We start from the raw sequence: 21,056 nt of genomic DNA on the forward strand, positions 1-21,056 counted from the left end.
TCAACTTTTAGTATTTTAAAATAATACTAAAAATATTATATTCTGTTAAACAGAGAAATTAGGAGCTTCGTGCTATTTTGATAATTAGTTACAACGATCTTCATCTTTGCCCAAATTAAACATCACACAACTGTCTTTTAAATCCTGACTTATTTTTTTTTAAAAAACTCACTAAATGTAAATATTCTAGAGGGGAAAAAAAGGATAATTCTGTTCACCTAATAGTTCCTATTGAAACAATAATACTTTACCACAATAATATTTATATACCGCAGAAGAGAACATTCTGAAGTAAGAGAATGTATAAAAAAAGAGAACACGTGCCTCTTCAAGATGTCGGATTTTAGTAGACTTGAAATTTCTTTCTTTTTATATGTAGATTTCTTTATTTCAAATCGAGAGATCTAATTAAAGAATCACTTGTCAACAGGCATTCTGTGCATCTTATCACATGCAAATTTATAGACTAGTATTGTTGAGCGTGTGGGGCTTCCAGAAATGTAGTTTAGGTTTGGTTAATAGAGATGCAGACTAAATATATTTAAGTATACCGTAGAATATATTGCAGAGTAGGCTCAGAATCTGTTCTCAAAGACTGTACCAATAGCGAATGCAGCTGTGTCCTCACTCACAGGAGGCTTGGGTCATGAAGTTCACCCTAGCTCTGGAGTCCACAGAGAGACTTATCTTTTTTCAGTTTTGAATACTTGCTTTATCAACATTAAGAAATGATCTCTTCTATCTTCAAGTGTTTATACTGCATAAGTAGGAAACTTTGTTATCAGATCAGTCAAGGGCTCGGAAAAAAAATTCATTTCCCTTCGCTTTCTGCAGAGGACAAAAGCAAGTTCCATTGTAGACAAAGGAAATCTGTATTTTTCACTTTAACTTATTTGCTTATTGCCCATTTGTCGTTTTTCTTAGAATTACCTTCATGAGTGAATTATAGCTATGGAAATAGCCCCTACTTCTGTCATTAAATATTCTTAGAAATCTTGCTATTGGTGGATTATTAAGCACATCCCACAGGAACTATACAGGTGGCTGGATACCTGACCAAAGCTATATTGGTATTTAATAAACCATAACTATGACTGAAACTGTCATAATATGCAGTTATAACCTTTTGTGGTGATTCAAACTTTAGGGCAGTAAACTTTTAGAGCTAAAAGAAAACCACAGGGACCACTAGCCAAGTCTTTCATTTTCTGTGTGAAGAAACCCACCCAGAACAGCCAGGCTAACCAACAATCCATGATTTCAGCTAATTAACTGCGGAACAAAGACCAGAACTTCTCTTTTCTGATTCCCAGTGGAACATGTTCTCAGAATACTTTCTTTAGAGAAACTCTGATTAAAAAACATGAAAATATGAACATGTTAAGTATACCAAAAATTGTAAAGGACTATTAAAGAAACATAAAACTATAAATTATCATAAATTTGACCCAAGATCAACATATTAACAAAATTGAATATGATTTAATTCCTTGCTTTTGTCATCAATCTATTCATTTATTTTGCATTCTGAAAATGGCTCAGTTAAGCCTCTGCCTTTAGCTCAGGTCATGATCCCATGGTCCTGGGATCAAGCCCCATGTCGGGCTCCCTGCTCATTGCGGAGTCTACTTCTCCCTCTCCCTCCACCTGTCCTCCCCACTTGTGCTCTCTTTCTCTTTCTCAAATAAATAGATAAAATCTTTTTTAAAAAATTTAGATGGCTTAGGTCATTTTTCTTTAAGCTATGAGGAAATCTTGATGTGTTGCCTTTTATTCACTTATGCTAGTGTAAGTTTTCCAATGCATACCCTCTTCACTTAGATTAGAATGTTTAAAAATAGCTATTGTGATATATAAGTAATTGAAGTCTTGAAGACTCTTAGTTTCAGGGAATTACAGCTTTGCTAATCCGTGTCTTCCACAAATCAACAGCATCAGAATCACTGTAGAATTTGTTAAAAAGGCAGAATTTCAGCTTCTCAGGAAGCTTCACCTTCCTGAGACCTAGAGGTGCTGAATCGGAGCCTGAGTGAACGAGATCCTGGATGACTCCGATATGCTTTAGAATTTGAGAAGCACCAACATGGCTTTAGTTATCGCAGAACCTGTTTCTGCTTGAGGTCATTTTCTTGTCTCTTTCTTCCTCACCTTTTGTGTGTATGTGTGTGTGTGTCCTGCCCCCTACCTCCCCACAAAGAAACATAAAAATATCAGTGTGTGCTTTAATAAGCAAAAAGAAGTTCAGGCCAAAGTGTGTAAAGAAGGGAGAAAAGGTGTACATCTACTCATTCTGAGACAGCACGGAGGACTAATTGACTGCTTATACTTCTTTGCCTTTGGAATATTTTTAGCATCTATCAGATCAACGTGTTCCCCTCTTCTGTGTCCCCCCAGAGCCATCATTCCCAATGGGCCCTGCTCCCCCAACTGAGGCTGTGTGACTACATTGAGAAGTAAAATACAGAAGTTAATTATACAGTGTTGACTTTACAGAGGGTGAGCCACAAAGCATCAAAAGCAGGGACTGCCTGTTCCAGTTAAGGACAGAGAAGAGCAAAGGATATATTATTGGTTGTGTAATCTGGGAACCACTGTGAATAACAGGCATTGTGAGGCAGATGAGAAAAATGGTTGTGATTAAAAGCAAAGTAAAATACCTAAGTCCAGGCCTCCATCTACAAAGATGATTCTAGTGAGTTTTTCTTCTACTGAGTAATGGATTGAATGGCTAGTGTAGTGATTAAGAGCTTAGACTCTGAGCTAAAACGTTCTTGGTTCAAATTCCAGCTCATCTACTTGGCTCTGTCACTGTGGGCAAGTTACTTAACCTCTAAACTCTTCAACTGAAAATTGAGAAAACAATAGTACCTACCCAAATGGGTTATTGTAAACAGCAAACAGGAAAATATATGTACAAAATACTCGACACAGTGTCTGAAACATAGTTAAGTACTCAGTATTAGAATGCATTTATTTTTTCATTTGCTTTCATTTATAAAGGTTTTTCTCATCACTTTCCCTTGTGAACAGTAGCATTATTTTCTGTGTCTCTTCTGGGATTTGGCTGTGGTTTGTGGCCGGAACAAAGAGCTACAGCTCTTTTTTAAGGAAATTCTCTGGGCTGAAAAGTGAGTGTCTGCTGATCACCTCTTGTATAGTGAGTGGTAGGCTGGGTCTGACAGTGGTGATAGTGGTGATAACAGTAGAGAGTATAATGAAAGAAAAAGAGAAATAGCATACTTTCCCTTGAAGCACTTAGATTCTGGGTGGAAAGAGATGAAATACCCATGTACGTGGAAGAAAAACCCAGCAGATAGATTTAAAAAAGACAAAACTAAATATGTTCTTATGTTCAAAATTGCATGGTAGATACAAGGCTGTTTGGGGTGATTGGGAGGCAGCCATCAGCATCAGTCATTAACCCCTGTCGCTTTCTTCAAGTGTTTTCTACAAAGAAGGTGGAGCAAAGGAAACCGTTGTATCTATTAGGGAAACCTATAGTGTGACAAGCATGGAAGATTTTTTGTTTGAACAGACTTTTGAATCTTGATTTAGAAGTTGACTAAGCACTGGAGGGCAGACCGTGAGAAAATCTTGATATTGATGCAGGTGAAATTGCTGCTGAACTCAACCTCATTGTGGTTATATGAACACAGGGGGCAGGCAAGAGTGCTTATCATAGAGTGTTCTATAGTTTCACTATTTCGCTTTAGGCTGAATACTTTGTAATGCTTTTGAAGGAATTCAGGTTTGGGAGGAAACAGAAAAGTAGAGGAAATTTATAAGTGTCCAATAAAGGGGCCATAAATTAGGTGTTGAGATGAAACATAGAGCTTGAAGCATTCTTCCATCTCGAGGAACTCAGGAAGAAAGGTGGCTTAGAAATAGTTGTGTAGGGGCACCTTAGTGGCTCAGTCAGATAAGTGTCTGCCCTCCGGTCAGGTCATGATCTCAGGGTCCTGGGATCAACCCCAGGTCAGGCTTCCTGCTCAGTGGGGAGTCGGCTTCTCCCTCCACCCTTCCCCTGCTTATGTTCTCTCTCTCAAATAAATAAAATATTTTTTAATGATACATTTAAAAAAGGAAAGAAGCTAGAGTTGCTTGCTTGTTCCCTGTCCCCTGTGGTTCCTGCTGCTTTCTACCTGTTCTGAGCAGTTTTAGAAAGTTTCTTCTGGCTGCAGGTCTGGAGGGAGTGGAGGAGGAGGGAACAGATTTGGGCTCGGGAGAACAGGGAATGGGTAGAGTTGGTAGCAGAAGACAGTCAGTGGCATTGTAGTAATATTTTGAGTAAATGAAAAGACGCTGAAGGAGCTCAAGGGCCAGTAGGGGGAGTAGAGATGGTTTTTCAAGGTCAATTTGAAACAGTCCATCATGGATGTCTTTAAAATGGAAGGGGAGGGGGGACACTGTTCAGGAGTAAACACTCAGTACTGACTCAGGAATAAACACTTAGCATTCTCCAATTCCAGAAACAAGTGAAAGTCAGCGTCTGTCGGTAGGTGGGTTAAACATTGTGCGTGGGTCACTGAGAGTCTAGCTAATACTTTCAGTCTGGAAGCCCCTTCAGATGTTTGGTGCACAGTCTCATCCTCTGTCTAATCTGACTTTCTTTGTGCTTCTTTCCCACAGCACGCATGTATCCCAAGTCAGCAATGTTTCAGCAACTGGAGAGTAAGTTACTTGGGTTTTCCTTTCCCACTTAGCAAACAGAAACAAAGCTACTCTAATGGTGTATAGTATTGGACAATGAATACCATAAGCAACCTATGATGATCTGTAAAACCACTGAGAGAAGAGGACTAAAGAAGGGCTCCTGCTTGAGCTTCTGTGTGGATGTGTGACTAGAGACAGCCTAACAATTTGAACATACAAGATTTTTGTTTCAGTCAAAATAATGACAGAGTCCATTACTGTTTACAAAATACGTGTCTGGAGAGATCTCTTTCAGCGGAGGATGCCATTAAAGGTTAAAGCAGTACAATGTCTTTACTTCTTATTTTTAATCAGCCTACATTTGTTGAATAACTGTGATACGCCAAGGGTAGCTTTAGGTGTGTAATGTCAAGTAAGCCTCTGGCTCTGCCTTCAGGGACTTTACCATCTAAAAGGGACACAGAATCAAAAGCAAATCAATGATGGCAACAAGTCCTTTTTCCATAGAGCAGGGACAGTGCCCTACTGATGATGCCTGTCACATGTCTCTTCCTTCCTAAGGCTACCAGCTGCGTGTACACTAAAACCTAAGCTCCAGTTACCTGCCCCTGCCTCCCTCTCTGACTACATTGCTCCTTAGGCTTCAGCCACGTGACATTCTGTTTCTGGAATAGGCCAACCTTATATTTGCCCCAAAGCTCTTGCACTGTTTCTCAGCCTGGCCATTCATTTTCTTACCATTTACTTTTTTGTTCAAGTGTCCTCTCCTCCAAGAAGCCATCCCTGACTACCCACAGTTCTTCTCCAATTCCCTGCATCATTTTGGAGAGAATTTATCACTATCTGAAAGTTCATGATTCATTTATTACCTGTCTGCCTCATAGCAAAGGAAGCTCTATAAACATGGGGACCTTGTTTGTCATTTTCATGGCTGTATCCCTAACACCTAGGAAAGTGCTTGGTTATATTAGGCACTAGATAAAGGTTCGTGAATAGTTTCTTGCTCAAAGATATTCCATCACACCCACCTCTCTTTCTTCCTTGTGAGATGTAAATGGACCTTTTTAGGGCATCTTCCATCAACAGGGATCAAGAGGAAGTGGAGAAAAGGTGTGATAATGTAGAAGAGAGAATAATTTAAAGAAGCACTAAGTAGGGTGAATTTGGATCTAATAGAATGAATTGGGAGTTTTTCTTCTTCTTTGTTAGGTGAGGAAGCAATGAGAGAGCTGGACCAACCTCTCTTAGCTCTGTGAATTTTAAAGAGATTCCAGAATTATACTGAGGCATAATATATATGTTCCTGCTTGTGTATTTCCTAATAGCTTTTACCTCTTATCTGTCTGTATAGTTTGGAAAAGGTGTGGGGTTTGTTTGTATATGTTAATTCACTCACATTCCTATAGACCACTATTAGGGAATCTTGAATCATTGGGATGTGGAGTTTTAAATATAAAAACTCTCCTTTTTTAAGGATTCATTCATTCATTCATTTTTCGGAGGCTAAGGGGCAGAGGGAGAGGGAGAGAAAGTCTTAAGCAGACCCTGTGCTGAACACAGAGCAGGACTTGGGGCTCAATCTCACAACCGTGAGATCACAATGTGAGCCAAAACCAAGAGTTGGGCACTCCACTGGCCATACCACCCAGGACCCCCTAAATATAAAAGTTGTAATGTCCAAGTTAGACCATATTTGTTCATTGTCTTCAAGTAGTTTTAATGAGATTACCATGTGTCTGTTATTAAACTACATTTGGAAAATCTAAGTATCTTAAATTTTTCAAAATCCATCTGAACATTTAAAAAATAAATATGTGGTTCTTTTTAAAAATTTTAATACCCTTATTGAAGTCAAATTAATATGTAAGGAACTACACATACTTAATGTGTGTACAGTTTGATGAGTTTGGATGTGATCCTTTTTTCAAGTGCAGAAAATTATGATTTGAGGAGTATATGTTTAGAATTTTCCATGCCAGCTTATCCAAAATTGAATAGTGTGGTGATAAAAGAATGGAGGGCACATTTTGCATTGAACACTGAGTGTGCATAAACAATGAATTTTGGAACACTAAAAAAAAATAAAATTAAATAAAATTTTTTTTAAAAGAAGGCTTAGACACATTAAAAGATTATATAGCTTTAAAAAGGATACCTTATCTAACTCACCATGTACTCTTTTCAGCCCCTGTGCTTAAGTATTTCCTCATGTTAGATGAAGTAAATCTACCCTGCCATCTTCAGTAACACATATTAGTGGCACATGTTTGTATGAATACAGCTTCAATTATTTACATCACAGTTTAATTGCATGGAGGTTTAAAAAGATTTTTTTGTTCTAAGTAGTAATTGTTCTGGGGAGGTCTTCCATTTTAATAGCATTATTGCCTGTATAATTCTATCTTAAAGGGATTCTAAATAGATAATAGGCATCATAAAATCATTTGTGCCAGTTTGCTTTGTAAACTATACTGTCTTCCTCTGCAGAGCTGGTATGAAATCTGACGGAACTCACCTTTGTAAGAATAGGTCTATTATTATTCTATGAGGAAAAAGTATTTCCTCATTCTGCCTCATATTAAGTGACCCTTATTTCCTGAATGCCTCTGATAAATGTTGTTAGGCTTGCTGTGAGCATTTCAGTCATCCTGGACCTATGAAGATGAGAAACACAGTGATCAAACTGGTAGAATTTGTCAGGTTTTGGGTTTTATTTTTAACACACGATGCAGATATTTCGAGATGTCTCATATGCTGTCTTTGTTCATGAAGCTGTGGTAGATCTGTCGTAGGAAATGCTGATATTCCAAAATTATGGATATAAGTTTTAAAAGGCAATCACTGATAAATTTGACTGCCTGATGGACTCTGTGTTCTGCTTTCATTAGACTCTTGGAAAGAACCATCCGGTCGGCAGTAGAACAGCATCTTTTTGATGTTAACGGCTCTGGAGGCCAAAGTTCAGAGGATTCAGAATCGGGAACGTCATCAGCATCTCCGGCCCTGTCTGCCAGACAGCGCCGCCGCCAGTCCAAAGAGCAGGATGAAGTCCGACGTGGCAGAGACGTGTGAGTTGGCATTAGAGCTTTATTTGCATTTTCTCCTCTCCTTTTAAAAATACACACCTGAATTAGTCACTATGTTATAGCCATTCCCATTTCAGTATTCAGGTTAAAACTATAAAATTTCCTTTCGACTATTCTGAACTTCACTAACATTTGGAAACGTGTAAGGGACTAAATGAACATTTCAGTTGGGTCTGGATGTTTTGTGTTGTCTAGATGTGTGTTGTAGGAAGCCACCTCTGATTTAATACATTTCAGGGCTTCCTCATGGATATCTTCTTTAGAAGGATGCTGAACCACTGGAGGAAAAAACTCCCACATGCCTGTCCAGAGGTGGTTTTGTTTTTTTGTTTTTGTTTTTGTTTTTTTTTTAAGATTTATTTATTTGAGCGAGAGAGAGCGTATGTGCACGTGTGTTGCAGGTGGGAGTGGGGGGTAAAGGAAGAGAGAAGCCCAAGATGACTTCTTGCTGAGCAGAGATTCTGACAGGAGCAGAAACCAAGAGTCAGGTACCCAGCTGACTGCACCCTGGCCCCAGCCATCACAGGCTGATTTTTTCCTTATTAGACAACTTTCATTTGGTTGTTAAACTAACTTGTGAAATCAACAGATTTCCCTACTATATTGGCCTGGTGCAATACTAGAATATCACCGTAATACTCTAATAGTTGACTACACTTCAATGTCAGAATGGTAGAGCTTAAGTTTAATCAGAAGAAGAAATGCTCAAGTTCTTTATTATCATAATGACTAATTTTAAGCTTTCCCACAGTGTGAATTTCAAGAATAGTATCATAAGTAACTTTAGTCTCCATTAGAGGATTTGATAAAATACAAATAAACAGTTAATCTTCTGTATTTTTCAGTAGTCATCATTTAAATGTCAAAGAAAATAAAGTTACATTCATGTATTTTTTCCTGAAAGTTTTAAGTTTGTTTTTATCTACTATAGCATTTAGTCTCTATAAAGCTATTGTTTTGAACTCCTGATGAAATGTCAAAGAGTAAATCAGATCCTAGTCCCCCTCATTCCTTTTCACCTGGATTCATAATGCACATCAAAAATCTTAGGGCTGTGGGGGGAGAGGAAACTTCTTTGTGCTTAAAGAAAGACGCCAAAGATAAGTGGTATAAACAAACACCATTTTGCATATCATGAAGTTGTTTAAGTGACATGCTAGCAAATGTGATTTTAGAAATAAAGCAGTATCAATGATATAGACCACTGACTTTTTAAGTGATCTAAGCAGCACTTTAAAAAAAAAATTGCCTTGGGGCTGTTGGATAGGAGGGAGTGCTATAATATTACCTTCAGAAAATAGAAAAATTATAATACAGGAGGTGTTTACATTTAAAATTAGCTCCTGACTAAGCTTTACAGAAAATGTTTAGGAGTATAATTAGCCCATGTACTGCCTATATTGTGCTACACAGCAAGTACAAATTATTTAATACTGTTCTTATCCTCTGTCTCATTTTTTGCCAAATAGTATGTGGCAACACATTGTATTTTTAAAATATCCTTAGTGTGTCACGACATCATGCTTTCCACCCTCTTTGTTTGGACAGAGGGATAGCAAGCAGAGGTTGAAAGTGGTAGTAAGCACAAGAGAGAGAACTGAGCAGACGGTGGTACTGTTGATGGTGGGTGCATGGCGGCAACAGGGAACAGCACAGTGGGGTAAGGTCCAAATGAACAGGCAGCAGAAAAATATGGAACATAGAGTACCTTTCCTGCAGAATTCAGAGTTTCCCACGTCCAGGTATGTTTCTATTCTAAGTTCTCTTGATCATATTCTACTATCAATATCAGGAGAACAAAAGGAGACAAAGAACATTAGAAACCAACTAATCTAACAATCTGAGAAACTCTAACCTTCCCCTTGTTTTTTCTTCTCTTTTCTTCTTTTTTTTTCTTCCCATTCTTCTTTTCACTGCTCATGCTGGTCACTCACTATGGTCAGACAAGAGTTGGACACTGAGTGAGTAAATCTCGGGCTGCAAACCGTGTGTGGCCATGGTAACTTATAGTCTCACTGTTACTTTTTCCTTGGTGCGTGGTCTGGACACTCAGAAGTTCCCTTCCTATGCTCCCTGTTGGCCTCAGCCTCCTAGGCATATGTTGTCTTCCTGATCTGACATGCTAGGTAATAACACGCCTTGAAAGTCCTTTCTCTTCAACTCCCAGTCCACACTGAATTGCCTCTCTGAGCTCACCAGGTCGGGGGGGGGTGGTGTAGATGGCCCTTATCTCAGGGCTCCAGACCTTACTATTTTTGTCCCCATGAATGTCCTCTCCAGTATGTCCTCAGGAGATATAATGACATATCACTGATTGTGCAGAATTTGAGAATCATTATCATAGCATATAGTAAGTATGTTTTTTCCTAGTATATATCTACATATAATTGATTCATTGATCTAAGATTTTCATCAGGCTTTGCTTAAAAGGTTAAGCTAGGCTTTATTCTATCAAAACTGTTAACTGTATGGAATGGTTCAAAAGAGTTTTTAAAAATTAGAAATTTGTTGTATTTTTGTCTATTACTGTGCCTCCTAACAACTTAAAGCTGCAACCAAGTAAAAAAATATATCCTTGAAGCCAATGATAACCACATTTCAGATTAAGGTCAATGAAGTCTGTACTAAAGTCATCAGAGCAGAGTTTTGAAATAAGTACAGGAGATAGACTAAGACTATAAATACTTCATTTTAGTGCAAATGATTGATCAGGCTTATTATTTGCTATCATAAAGATATCAGAGTTTAAGCAATATATTTGTTATGCAGAGGAGTTCAGTTTATTTATTTAAAAACTTGCCATCTGGCAGGTGCATGGAAATGATGACTCTTGGTGATGGGTATATTGAAATTCATTGTGATAGTGTCCCCTCTGTATGTGTGAAAAATTTATATTAAGTATTTTTCTTAAAAGGAAAGGGTAGTTAGGTGAAAAGAAAATGGTTTCAGCTGTCCAAAATACAATAAACTGGAAATTTGTACATATTTGTTATATAAATACTATACTAAATTCCAACTGCAAAGTAAAAAAAAAGAAAAAAGAAAAAGGAAAAAACAAACAAACAAACAAAAACAGTGCTGTATTAGGGGAATGGTAAATAGTTGAGTATAGCCAGAACATTAAGTGTGTCTGTAGGGATGGGGAAGAAACTCTAGATAAAAGTGAGAGGCACCAGAGATCTGAGTTCATGTCAAATTTCAGTGATGTCAAGGGGCACCTGGATGGCTCAGTGGGTTAAAGCCTCTGCCTTTGGCTTAGGTCATGATCTCAGGGTCCTGAGATCGAGCCCCGCATCGGGCTACCTGCTCAGCAGGAAGCCTGCTTCTCCCTCTCTCACTCCCCCTGCTTCTGTTCCCTCTCTCACTATGTCTTTCTGTCGAATAAGTAATTAAAATCTTTAAAAAAATATATTTTATCTGTTTCTTTGTCAGAGAGTGAGTAAGCACAAGCGGGAACAGTGGCAGGCAGAGGGAGGAGCAGGCTCCCCACTGGGCAAGGATCCTGATGGGGGACTCGATCCCAGGACCCTGGGATTATGACCTGAGCTAAAGGCAACCAACCAACTGAGCTATGAGGTGGCCCTCCTCCTCTTCTTATTAGAACACCAGTTCTATTGGATTAGAGCACCCACCTTATGGCCTCATTGAGCCTAATTACCTCTGGAAAAGCTCTGTCTCCAAAAACAATCACATTAACAGATGGTAAGGGCTTCAGCAGAGGAATTCGGGGGGAAACACAATCCTGTCATAATTGCTTTCAAACATAAACCCTCCCCATGAAAAATATTTTAATAGGATGTATACCACAGGGGTTAGAAGTATGAAGAGTGATAGACAGAATTTATATAGTAGAACAATTAATTTTGAAGTTGAGACCAAATTCATCCAGCCATCCATAGAAAGGTGTCTTGAAGAGTGTCTGCACGAGTACATATTAGTCCCTGTCTGCTCTTCCTTGTCCTTTTATGATTTTATACTTGGGGTATTTCTAATATTTGTTGCATAAATCTTTTCTATAATTTCACTAAGTACATATACTTACATTTAAAGTATATAAAATAAGACTAAATTGAATATGGAGTGCTAAAAATCACCAAATATATTATAACTTTGAAAATATTAGGATCATATTTATTTCATAGTTTTGCCTCCATGATAAGCCCGTCTAAGATAGCATGTGAATTTAGATGGCAGAATAAATATTTAACATGGTATTTCATTTTTGTATATGGTTGAACCGATGGTAAAATATAGTCATCTGCTTTGCTCTTTAGAGCTCATTTATTTCAAAATATAGCTGTAAGTGTTTAGGATGTTACCTTCACTCTGTCCTACCATAAGGGAGAGACCTTACTCAGTTATACCTTGGCATGCCATTATGCTACCCTGATGGCTTAATTTGTCCTGTGATGTAGTAAAAAAACCAAAAAGTTTGCTAAGTAATTTAACTTTATGAAAATTCCTTAAGGAAATGTTTAAAATACTCAGAGCAATTTCAAGAATATTAAGTGAATTAAATTCTGTAGTTATGACATTCACATCTGCTTCTAAAACTAAGTCATGAACGGGGCACTGGGTGACTCAGTTGGTTAAGCCACTGTCTTCGGCTCAGGTCATGATCCCAGGGTCCTGGGATCAAGACCCACTTCGACTCTCTTTGCCTGCTACTCCTGCTGCTTGTGCTCTCTCTCTCTCCCCCACTCCCACCCTGCCAAACAAATAAATGAAAACTTTAAAAAAAAAAAAAAAAAAAACACTAAGTCATGAAGGACCTCCAGTTAGTTTACATCCTAAAATTCCTTGTACTGGGACATGACAAATCCATACTTCAGTTAAAATGCTTTATATTCCACAGTTTTTATTAACTTATACTGTTTCTATCAAGATTATCAAATGCAGTCAAGAGTTTGTTATTAATGCTTTTCTACTGTGCTAAATTGTCTTTATCATTTGGGAAAACAGTTTGTTCCATTCAAGGAAAAAAGACATCATATTTCCTTTTCAGATTTTTCTCCACACATTGTATTATAAAATGCGTGTGCAGCAGGGATCCTGGGTGGCTCAGTCAGTTAAGCATTCAACTCTTGAATTCGGCTCAGGTCATGGTCTCAGGGTAATGAAATGGAGTCCTGTGTCAAGCTCTCCACTCAGTAGGGAATCTGCTTGAGATTCTCTCTCTCCCTCTGCCCCCTGCCCCCATGCACATGCAAGTTCTCTCTCTCTCAGATAAATAAATAAATCTTTAAAGAGAGAGAGAGTGTGTGTGTGTGTGTGTGTAATCTGTTAATAATAGGAAATTTTTTTGTAAGATTGCACTGTTCTCCTTGTTTGAATATAAATTACTTTGGGTACAACCTCAAAAGTTGTTCATTGGTAGAAACAGAGTCCTTGCCAGTTTGCCTCTAGGAATACTTTCTCTTGTAATGTGATTTATTTGGCACCAAGTGGTCTCAGGAGTAGCACAGTGCTCAGATTTTTATCAAAGAGGGAAACTGGAATTTCTGGGCACTCTCCTGATTTCCCATGTGATGCAGTGACAGTGTCATTAAAATGTCCCTTTTACCTTTTAAAATTAAGCTTTTTTTTTTAATTGAAGGGGACTTATCAACAAAGAAAATATTCCATCTGGGTTCAACAGCCTTGAAGATTGTATTTTGAATGCTCAGGAAGTGGAAAAATTGTATGAAAATACTTCTGGTTATATTGGAGAACGGGGCAAACCTAAACGTCAGAAATCCAGTTCCAAACTTTCTGAACTCAGTGAAAACCAAGATGGTCTTGTGGTAAGTAAAAATTCTATAAAATTTTTACTTGTAACCAATTAGGAAATACCACATCTCTTTTTCTTGCTTTGTAAAAAAAAAATAATAATTTCAATCGTGAGTTTCACAGAACTGTAGGATATGAGTTGTGAAGACCTCAGAGCTACTAAGCATACACACCTGTATTTCTTTTTAACAAATACAAAAATCAAAGCTGAGAAAGATTATATTCTGCCAAAAGAAAAAGAGACAGCACACTTTGATTTCCCATGTTACTCAAAGGATTTTTATCTCATTCTTTTGAGAATTTTTAAATTTTATTTTTGGAATATTGTCATTAAAGCATTTTTTATTTTCTCCCACTCTATTCATCCTTTTATATATGTAGTTATGTAAAATAAATAAATAAATAATGAACTTAAACCAGGTGAAAGAAAACTACACGGGGAAAAAGGATCAACTCCCCTTGTGTACAGAAATCTCTGTAGTCAGAAATTTAGTTCAGATCTATACTCTGCAAAGTATTTTCTTCCAAATTAATCAGAAAGAGAAACAAAAAAGGTCAACCTCTTATAGAGTTACCTCACTTCTGAACCCTGGATCATTGATTTGCTGTATAAGTTATTACAAGTAGTTTCTGACAGTAAATATTTATTCAGTTTAAATATTAGTATACATTATCCTTTTCTGTATATTCTTCACTTTCTCTGAGAAATGAGAACCAAAGCCTGTCTTCTTAGTTCCTTTAGTTTTAAAAAAATTTAACAACAACAAAAACTGAAGATAAAATTTATAACATAACATGACCTGGAATCCCCATAATAAAAATAGGTAGTGCCCATTCTTAATGTTCAATGTATAAATACTCTGATCTAGTTTATCTCTGACAAGCTTTTAGCTCCATGTTGGGTTTTCTATACATTTAGTAAACTTATAAGCCATCTGTTTTCCACTGTCAATTTCAGAATATGCTTGGAGAAGATTCCCAGTTTTGCCCTAATAAAATCTACATAAATGCAAATCCAGGGAAACATGTTAATTTCTTTTTTCCCTCCAAATGTCCTTTTTTTAAAAAAGATTTATTTGTTTGTTTGTTTGTTTGAGAGAGAGAGCACAAGCAGGGAGAGTGGCAGGCAGAGGGAGAGGGAGAAATGGGCAGTAGGCAGCCCATTGCAGGGCTTGATCCCAGGGCCCTGGGATCATGACCTGAGCTGAAGTCAGACACTTAACCTACTGAGCCACCCAGATGCCCCTTTTCCTCCAACTGTCTTGATATTCTGTTTCTAGAAGTAAAGTAACCAGCTAACAGAGACAGAAGCAATCACCCACTGCAGGCCCAAGTCTGATACACTCCAAATAAGGAATGTAAGGTTTGGAACCATTGCACGCATTAAATATTTTTAACATTAACATAATTCTTATTGAGGGGAAAAGTAAATTTTTAAATAAAATAAATGGTGCTAATTTCATTAGCAGTTTATTTGGCTCACAATTTGCTTATCTGCCAAAGCGATTACAACTAAAAATCCAACAGATGACTTCTTTGGAAAGATGTGCTTCTCTATTTCAATCCCTTTTTACATGAACTTAATCCATTAATATTTTCTTTCCCACCAGGAATGGCATCTTAAATTAAATAGATAGAAATAGCTAATAAAAGTGAAAAAGTACATTTATTCCTTAGAATATGTGTCCATAAAACTGTGGACATATTCTTTGTTTAAAAATGTTTGGGTGGGAGAGCCTTCTACTATCCAGTCTTTTTACGTGAAAGGATTTGCCCCCACCTTAGTTGCCAGTTTCCTCATTCCAGGATTGTGAATGTCACCTATTAACGTAAGTGAGCCAAGTGGACCATGTCTTTGTTGCAATGAATAATTGAAAAACCTGCCAGCACAACTCAGGAGAAAAACTTCCTCATCTAAAGTGAGGGTGTTCTCTAAGAGCTTTTCTAACTGTCATATTCCATAAATTTTTAAACCTAATCTTCACAGCTAACCACAAAGCAAAGAGCCAGGGAACATAACAAGTATTTAGACTACACCTTAAAAGTTAAGTTGGTGCATCTTAACTTGTCCTTTATGTTTAACGTCTTAATTTTACTTTTCCCAACTCTCCCCAACACCTTTTCTTACTCCATTTCAAGTTCTTTACACCCTGACTAAACATTTATTTCTATAGTTGGGTCAGCCGGTGGGGGGGTGAGGGGAATTATAATACGTAATTATATGCCTTTATGTGCCAAGAAATATTTCAGGTCCTGGAGATAAAGAAGTGAGAAAAATCGGCAGAGGTAGCTCTCCTCATGGAGTTTACATCCTACTAGATGTATTAACAGACAATAATCAAGAATAAGTAAGTAAAACACAAAATATATTAGAGATTGATAACTGCTAGGAAGAAACATAAATCAGAAAATAGGAATAGGAATCATGAGGGGGGCGGAGGTGGAATTTGAAATAGAGTGGTCTGGGAAGACCTTCTAAGAATTTGACATTTGAGTGTAAAGATTTAGAGAAAGTAAGGAAGCAAGCTATACTATGATAGTAGGTTCAAAGGCCCTGAGACAGTCACATTTCTGGAACATTCAAGAAACCACAAAGACCCAATTGTGATTGGAAGAGAGTAAGCAAAATTAAAGAGGTAATAGGAGAGGATGGGCAGATGAAGTAGTGCCTCATAGATCATTGTGAGAACTCTGCCTTCATTCTGGGTGAGATGAGAATCCATTTGAGGGTTCTAGGTAGAACAGTGATCTGGCTTACTGAAATTTGTTTACCTACTTTGTTGAGCATAGACAGTAAGCACGCAGGGGCAGAAACAGGGAACCCAGTTAAGCAGCTATTGCAATAAACTAGATTTGAGATGATGATGGTTTGAACTAAGGTGATACCAGAGTCAACATCCATTTCCTTGCAGGCTGTACGATGCACTTCTCGAGGGGGCACTGTTCACACTGACTAAACTCCTTCTGGAGGGGTACGTTGCAGTTGTCATGACATAGTAAAGATTCTGCATGTGTTTTGAAAGGAGAATTGACAAGAGTTTCCTGACATTACCTGTGTGGTGTGAAAGTAATCAGGGAGTCAAAGATAACTCCAGGGGTTTTGGCCTGAGCAACTAGATTTGTGTTACAAGTTTAACTGAGATAGAGAAGACAGAAGGTTGGGTTCAGTTTGGACATAAGATTAAGCTGCCCATTAGATATCCAAGAGGGCATATCAAGAAAGCCAGTGGATTTCTGGGCCAAGAGTTTAGGGGGGGGAATCCTGGCTACAGATACAATGTGGGAATCATCAGCAGATAGAGGATATTTAAAGCCAGTATACTCGGTGAGATGACCAAGGGAATGAGTTTAGACTGGAAAGAGAAGTTGACTCAGGGACTGTGAGCCCTGAGACACACCAACATTTGGAAGACGGGGAAATGAGAAGGTACCAGGGAAGGAGATTTACGAGATCAGCAAAGTAGAAGACAGAGAAGGTGAGTTTAGTGCCTTGGTAGCCAAGTGAACAGAGTGTCTCGGGGGCAAAAAGGTCAGATGATGGCTCAAGCAGAAGACTGAGAGTTTGACCATTGGGATTAGCAAACTGGAAGTCACTTAATAAAAGCAGTTTGGATGAAGAGATGGGAGCAAAAGCCATTTTCCAGAGAAAGTGAGAGGAGAGTAACTGAACACAGTGACTAATAATTTCACACTGATCACACCAGCCCACAATACAACACAGGAGAATATGCTGTAGACCAAAAAAAGCATCTTACAGATTTGGCATCTCTAAAGTGGGAACCGTCTGGGCATGTTCCCCCTTGTACTTTCGCCTCTCTAGACTGTCATGACCAGCAGAGACCAAGAGACTACAGATAATTCAGAGCTTAAAAATCGAGGGTAGTAAGTGACATTAGAGTGTTCTGTCGTATCTCTAATTATTGCCACAGTCCCAAACTTTTCTTCCCTTTTTAAACTCTTGGCTTATGCCTGTGCCCATCAGTCATTCTCAGAGGAAAACCTTATCTCCTGATTTATTTGGATGAACTAACATATACAGCTTGTGTTTCAGGAACTTCCCTCACTCCTGCTTCAAAATGTCTCCAGAACTCTACTCATTATTTTTTTCTTACCTGCTCAAATAGTAACATGGTTTTTCTGATGTCTAAGGTTAACCTCTAAAATGAAGGGGTATCTTTGTAAATTCTACCTTCTACATCCATCTCTCCACCCCACACCCATGCACGTGTGCAAACATATACATGCGCTCTCTCACTTCTCCTTTTCATTGGCTTCCCCTTCATTGGCTCATTTCTGTTGGCCTAGGAAAAAGCTTCATCGCTAAAAGCTTTCTCTCCTGGGCACAATTTAATAGCTTGAATCAAAAGTCCCAAGTCAGTCATGCATATTATCCAGTAATCGTACTTATACCACTTGGTTCTACTTAAATATGCAAAGACCATGTATTAATTTGCTCACCACAAGCCTTTCTATAATTATGGAAAATTAGAAACAATTTAAATGTTCAAAAGTGTGAGATAAGTTAAGCAACATTTGTGTGTCAATTCAATAAAATTAGGATTCTGAAGACTTTGTAATAAAATAAAAACCATTGACAAGTTATATTTTAAGGGTTTTATATTTATTATCAATTTTAATCCTCCCAATAATCCAGAAGGTGGATTTATTTTTATTATAACTCTCATTCTAAACGTGAGGAGAATAAGGCAGAGGAGAGTAAAGAACTTCTCCAAGGTCACACATAAGTGGTGGAGGTGGGGTTCCCCTATATCATCCCTCAATATTAAAAGTAGATTATAAAGCAATATACACAGTGCACGCATTCCTACATGTATACATATATGTGTGTATACATTATATAGGTATATGTGTGTATATATAAATTACATATAAAAATCTTCATTCCCAGGAAAAAAGACTGCAAGGAAATGTGCTAAAGTGATTGTATGATGGTGGAAGTAGTGGTATTAGAAGCAACTGTTACTCCTTCCTCTGTTCTCCAAACATTCTCCATCTGACACTAATTCTATAATAAGCATTACATGCATTATATAAAAAAACAAAAACATAGTCTAATAGCTCTGTTATTTATAAACAACATCTATTTAGGGGCATCTGGATGGCTCAGTCGGTTAAGTGCCCAACTCTTGGTTTCAGCTCAGGTCATGATCTTGGGGTTGTGAGACCGAGCCCCATGTCAGGCTCTGTGCTCAGTGGGGAGTCCGCTGGAGATTTTCTCCCTCTCCCTCTGCCCCTGCCCCCCTCTCTTAGAGAAAGTCAACGTGCTGAAACCAAACTCATTGTCCCTCCTTAATCTCTTTTTCACCAGGAAAGCCATCTGATCTCATCGCACCATCATTTTCTCAGCCCTTTACTAAGTCATTTCCTGGACTTGCTCCCAGTCCTTGAGGTGTCCTCCACCTTTTCAGTCTGTTGTCAACTTTAGTTGACTCTGCTTTAAAAATGTTATGAAGGTTCCCCTGGTCCCTTTGTATTGCTGTCACATCTCTGAGGCCCTTGTTATAACTGCCCTAGAACAGCACGTCTGCACACCTGCCCCCACTCCCAGCCCCGCGCTACCTTACCTCGGCGAAACAGCCCTCTACCTAATGCAGCAATTTTCAGCCTTTGTTTTCAATCCTCTACAACTCAGCAAGACTTCCTGTCAAAAATTATCTGAGGTGACTCTCTGGATGGTATCAATATAATGTCAAAAAGCCCAACATTGTGGGCCACTGATTTAAAATTATTCATTCCTTCAATTATAACTAACTGTATGACGAGCTCTCTTTTAGGAACCAAGGACACATTGGTTATCAAAATGGACACACCCTCAGCCATCATGAGGTTTACATTCTTTATAGGATCAAATAAGAACCAAGAAAATCCTCAGATCGTGACACACGCTGTGGAGAGAAATGGAGCAGGCAGAGAAGACAGGAAGTGGTGGGAGGTGTAGGATTGATGTTATGCAGAGGATACTCGGGTCGGGCCTCGCTGAGATTGTGCAGGGACGTAAACGAGGTGAGGGGGTCAGCTGTCCGGAGCTTTGGGGAGAAGCTTCCGAGGCAGAGGAGGCAGCAGGCTTAGCCTGCTGAGGATAAGCAAGGGGCTACTCTGGTTAGAGCAGAGTTGAGGGTGATTTTAAGACATGAGTCCAGAGATGTAGCGAGGGTACTGATCCCTTTAGCCTTTGTAGCCATTTTTAGGTCTTTGGGATTTACCTTGAGTGAGATGAGGAGGCATAGAGGACCAGAGAGAAGAAAATCATTTTCTGATGTACCTTTTGAAAGAATTACTCTAGCAACTGTGTTAAGAATAGCCCGGGAGGACGGGGGAGAACAGCCCAGAGGTGTTAAGGGACGAGCAAACACTAAAGCACAATAATTGACATAATCTAAGCAGGAGATGATATCGATTTAGGCCAGGATGATGGCTGTGGAGGTGGTTAAGGTCAGACCTGGGTGTATTTTAAAGTAGAAACAAGAGGATTTTCTAATAAATTGGATGTGGGTATGAAGAAAGAGGGGGGTGTCTCAGCTGGCTTTCCCAAAGGTCTCAGAGTCGCCTTTGGAAAAGCTAGCTGGAAGGATGGAAAAAACTACTGGAGGGGCAGATTCGCGGGGAAAAATTAAAGTTCCATTCAAATATGTTGAGCTCAAGATGTTTATTAGTAGAAAATCAAGTAGGCAGTTAGATACGTGAATCCGGAGTTCAAGGGAGAGATGAAATAAGTTTGGAAGTCTTTGGCACCAGGTGGCATTTAAAGCCTTGGGCTGGTCTGAGCTATGACAGTGTGTTGGGACATACCGACATTGAGTGGGTAGGCAGATAAGAAGGTATAAGCAGAAAAGATTAAGAAGGAGCAAATAGCAAAATTCAGTGCAAACATGTGGGCAAGAGCCTTATTAGATGTCAGTTAAGAGCACATCAGAAGAGAGAAATGGGAATAGTAAGTGAATAGTAATTTCATACGTTTATAGCGCACCACATCTACCTTGATAGTAGATTTGGGAGGAAGAGAGAGGAAAACATCTAGTTAAACAGGTACAAGAAAGAATTGAGAGAAATGAATTGGGTACTGCAGGTATGGAAAGTTTTTTCAACAGGTTTGGCACTTTAGGGGTGCACTTCAGCAGCAGCTGAAGATAAGGCAAGATCAAGAGAGGGGTTTTAAAGACAGTGACATGGGGCCACCTGGGTGGCTCAGCAGTTAAGCATCTGCCTTTGACTCAGGTCCCGATCTCAGGGTCCTGGGTTCAAGCCCTGTGTCAGGTTCCCTGCTCAGTGGGGATTCGTTTCTCCCTCTCGCTCCCTCTGCCCCGCAACACACACTCATGTTCTCTTTCTCTCAAATAAATAAATAAAATCTTAAAAAAAAAAAAAAAAAAAAAACCACAGTGCTATGGCAAGATAAACCAAAAGAGGAGGGAATGATGTATAAGAGAAGGGGATCCATTGCAGGATCAATGTTCCTGAGTAATTGATACGGGATGGAGCCTGGAGGAAGGGTGGAGGAGTTTGATTGTAACTTACTTTGATCTACAG

At 38.6% G+C, this 21,056-nt stretch overlaps 1 protein-coding gene across 15 annotated transcripts in view; it reads left to right on the forward strand.

Annotated features, from left to right (window-relative positions):
* FAM13A (family with sequence similarity 13 member A) overlaps positions 1 to 21,056 on the forward strand; it is a 368,957-nt gene that overhangs the window by 297,161 nt on the left and 50,740 nt on the right. For 10 of the 15 annotated variants that reach the window (XM_059172961.1, XM_059172915.1, XM_059172900.1 and 7 more), the window contains 3 exons: positions 4,630 to 4,671; positions 7,542 to 7,721; positions 13,336 to 13,522. In XM_059172961.1, coding sequence (XP_059028944.1) covers positions 4,630 to 4,671; positions 7,542 to 7,721; positions 13,336 to 13,522 — 409 coding nt within the window. The remainder of the gene's footprint in view (positions 1 to 4,629; positions 4,672 to 7,541; positions 7,722 to 13,335; positions 13,523 to 21,056) is intronic. The other 5 variants (XM_059172933.1, XM_059172951.1, XM_059172991.1 and 2 more) reach the window with 1 other exon arrangement.

This window comes from Mustela lutreola, chromosome 1 (assembly GCF_030435805.1).
Source record: "Mustela lutreola isolate mMusLut2 chromosome 1, mMusLut2.pri, whole genome shotgun sequence".
In the NCBI taxonomy this organism is placed as follows: Eukaryota; Metazoa; Chordata; class Mammalia; order Carnivora; family Mustelidae; genus Mustela; species Mustela lutreola.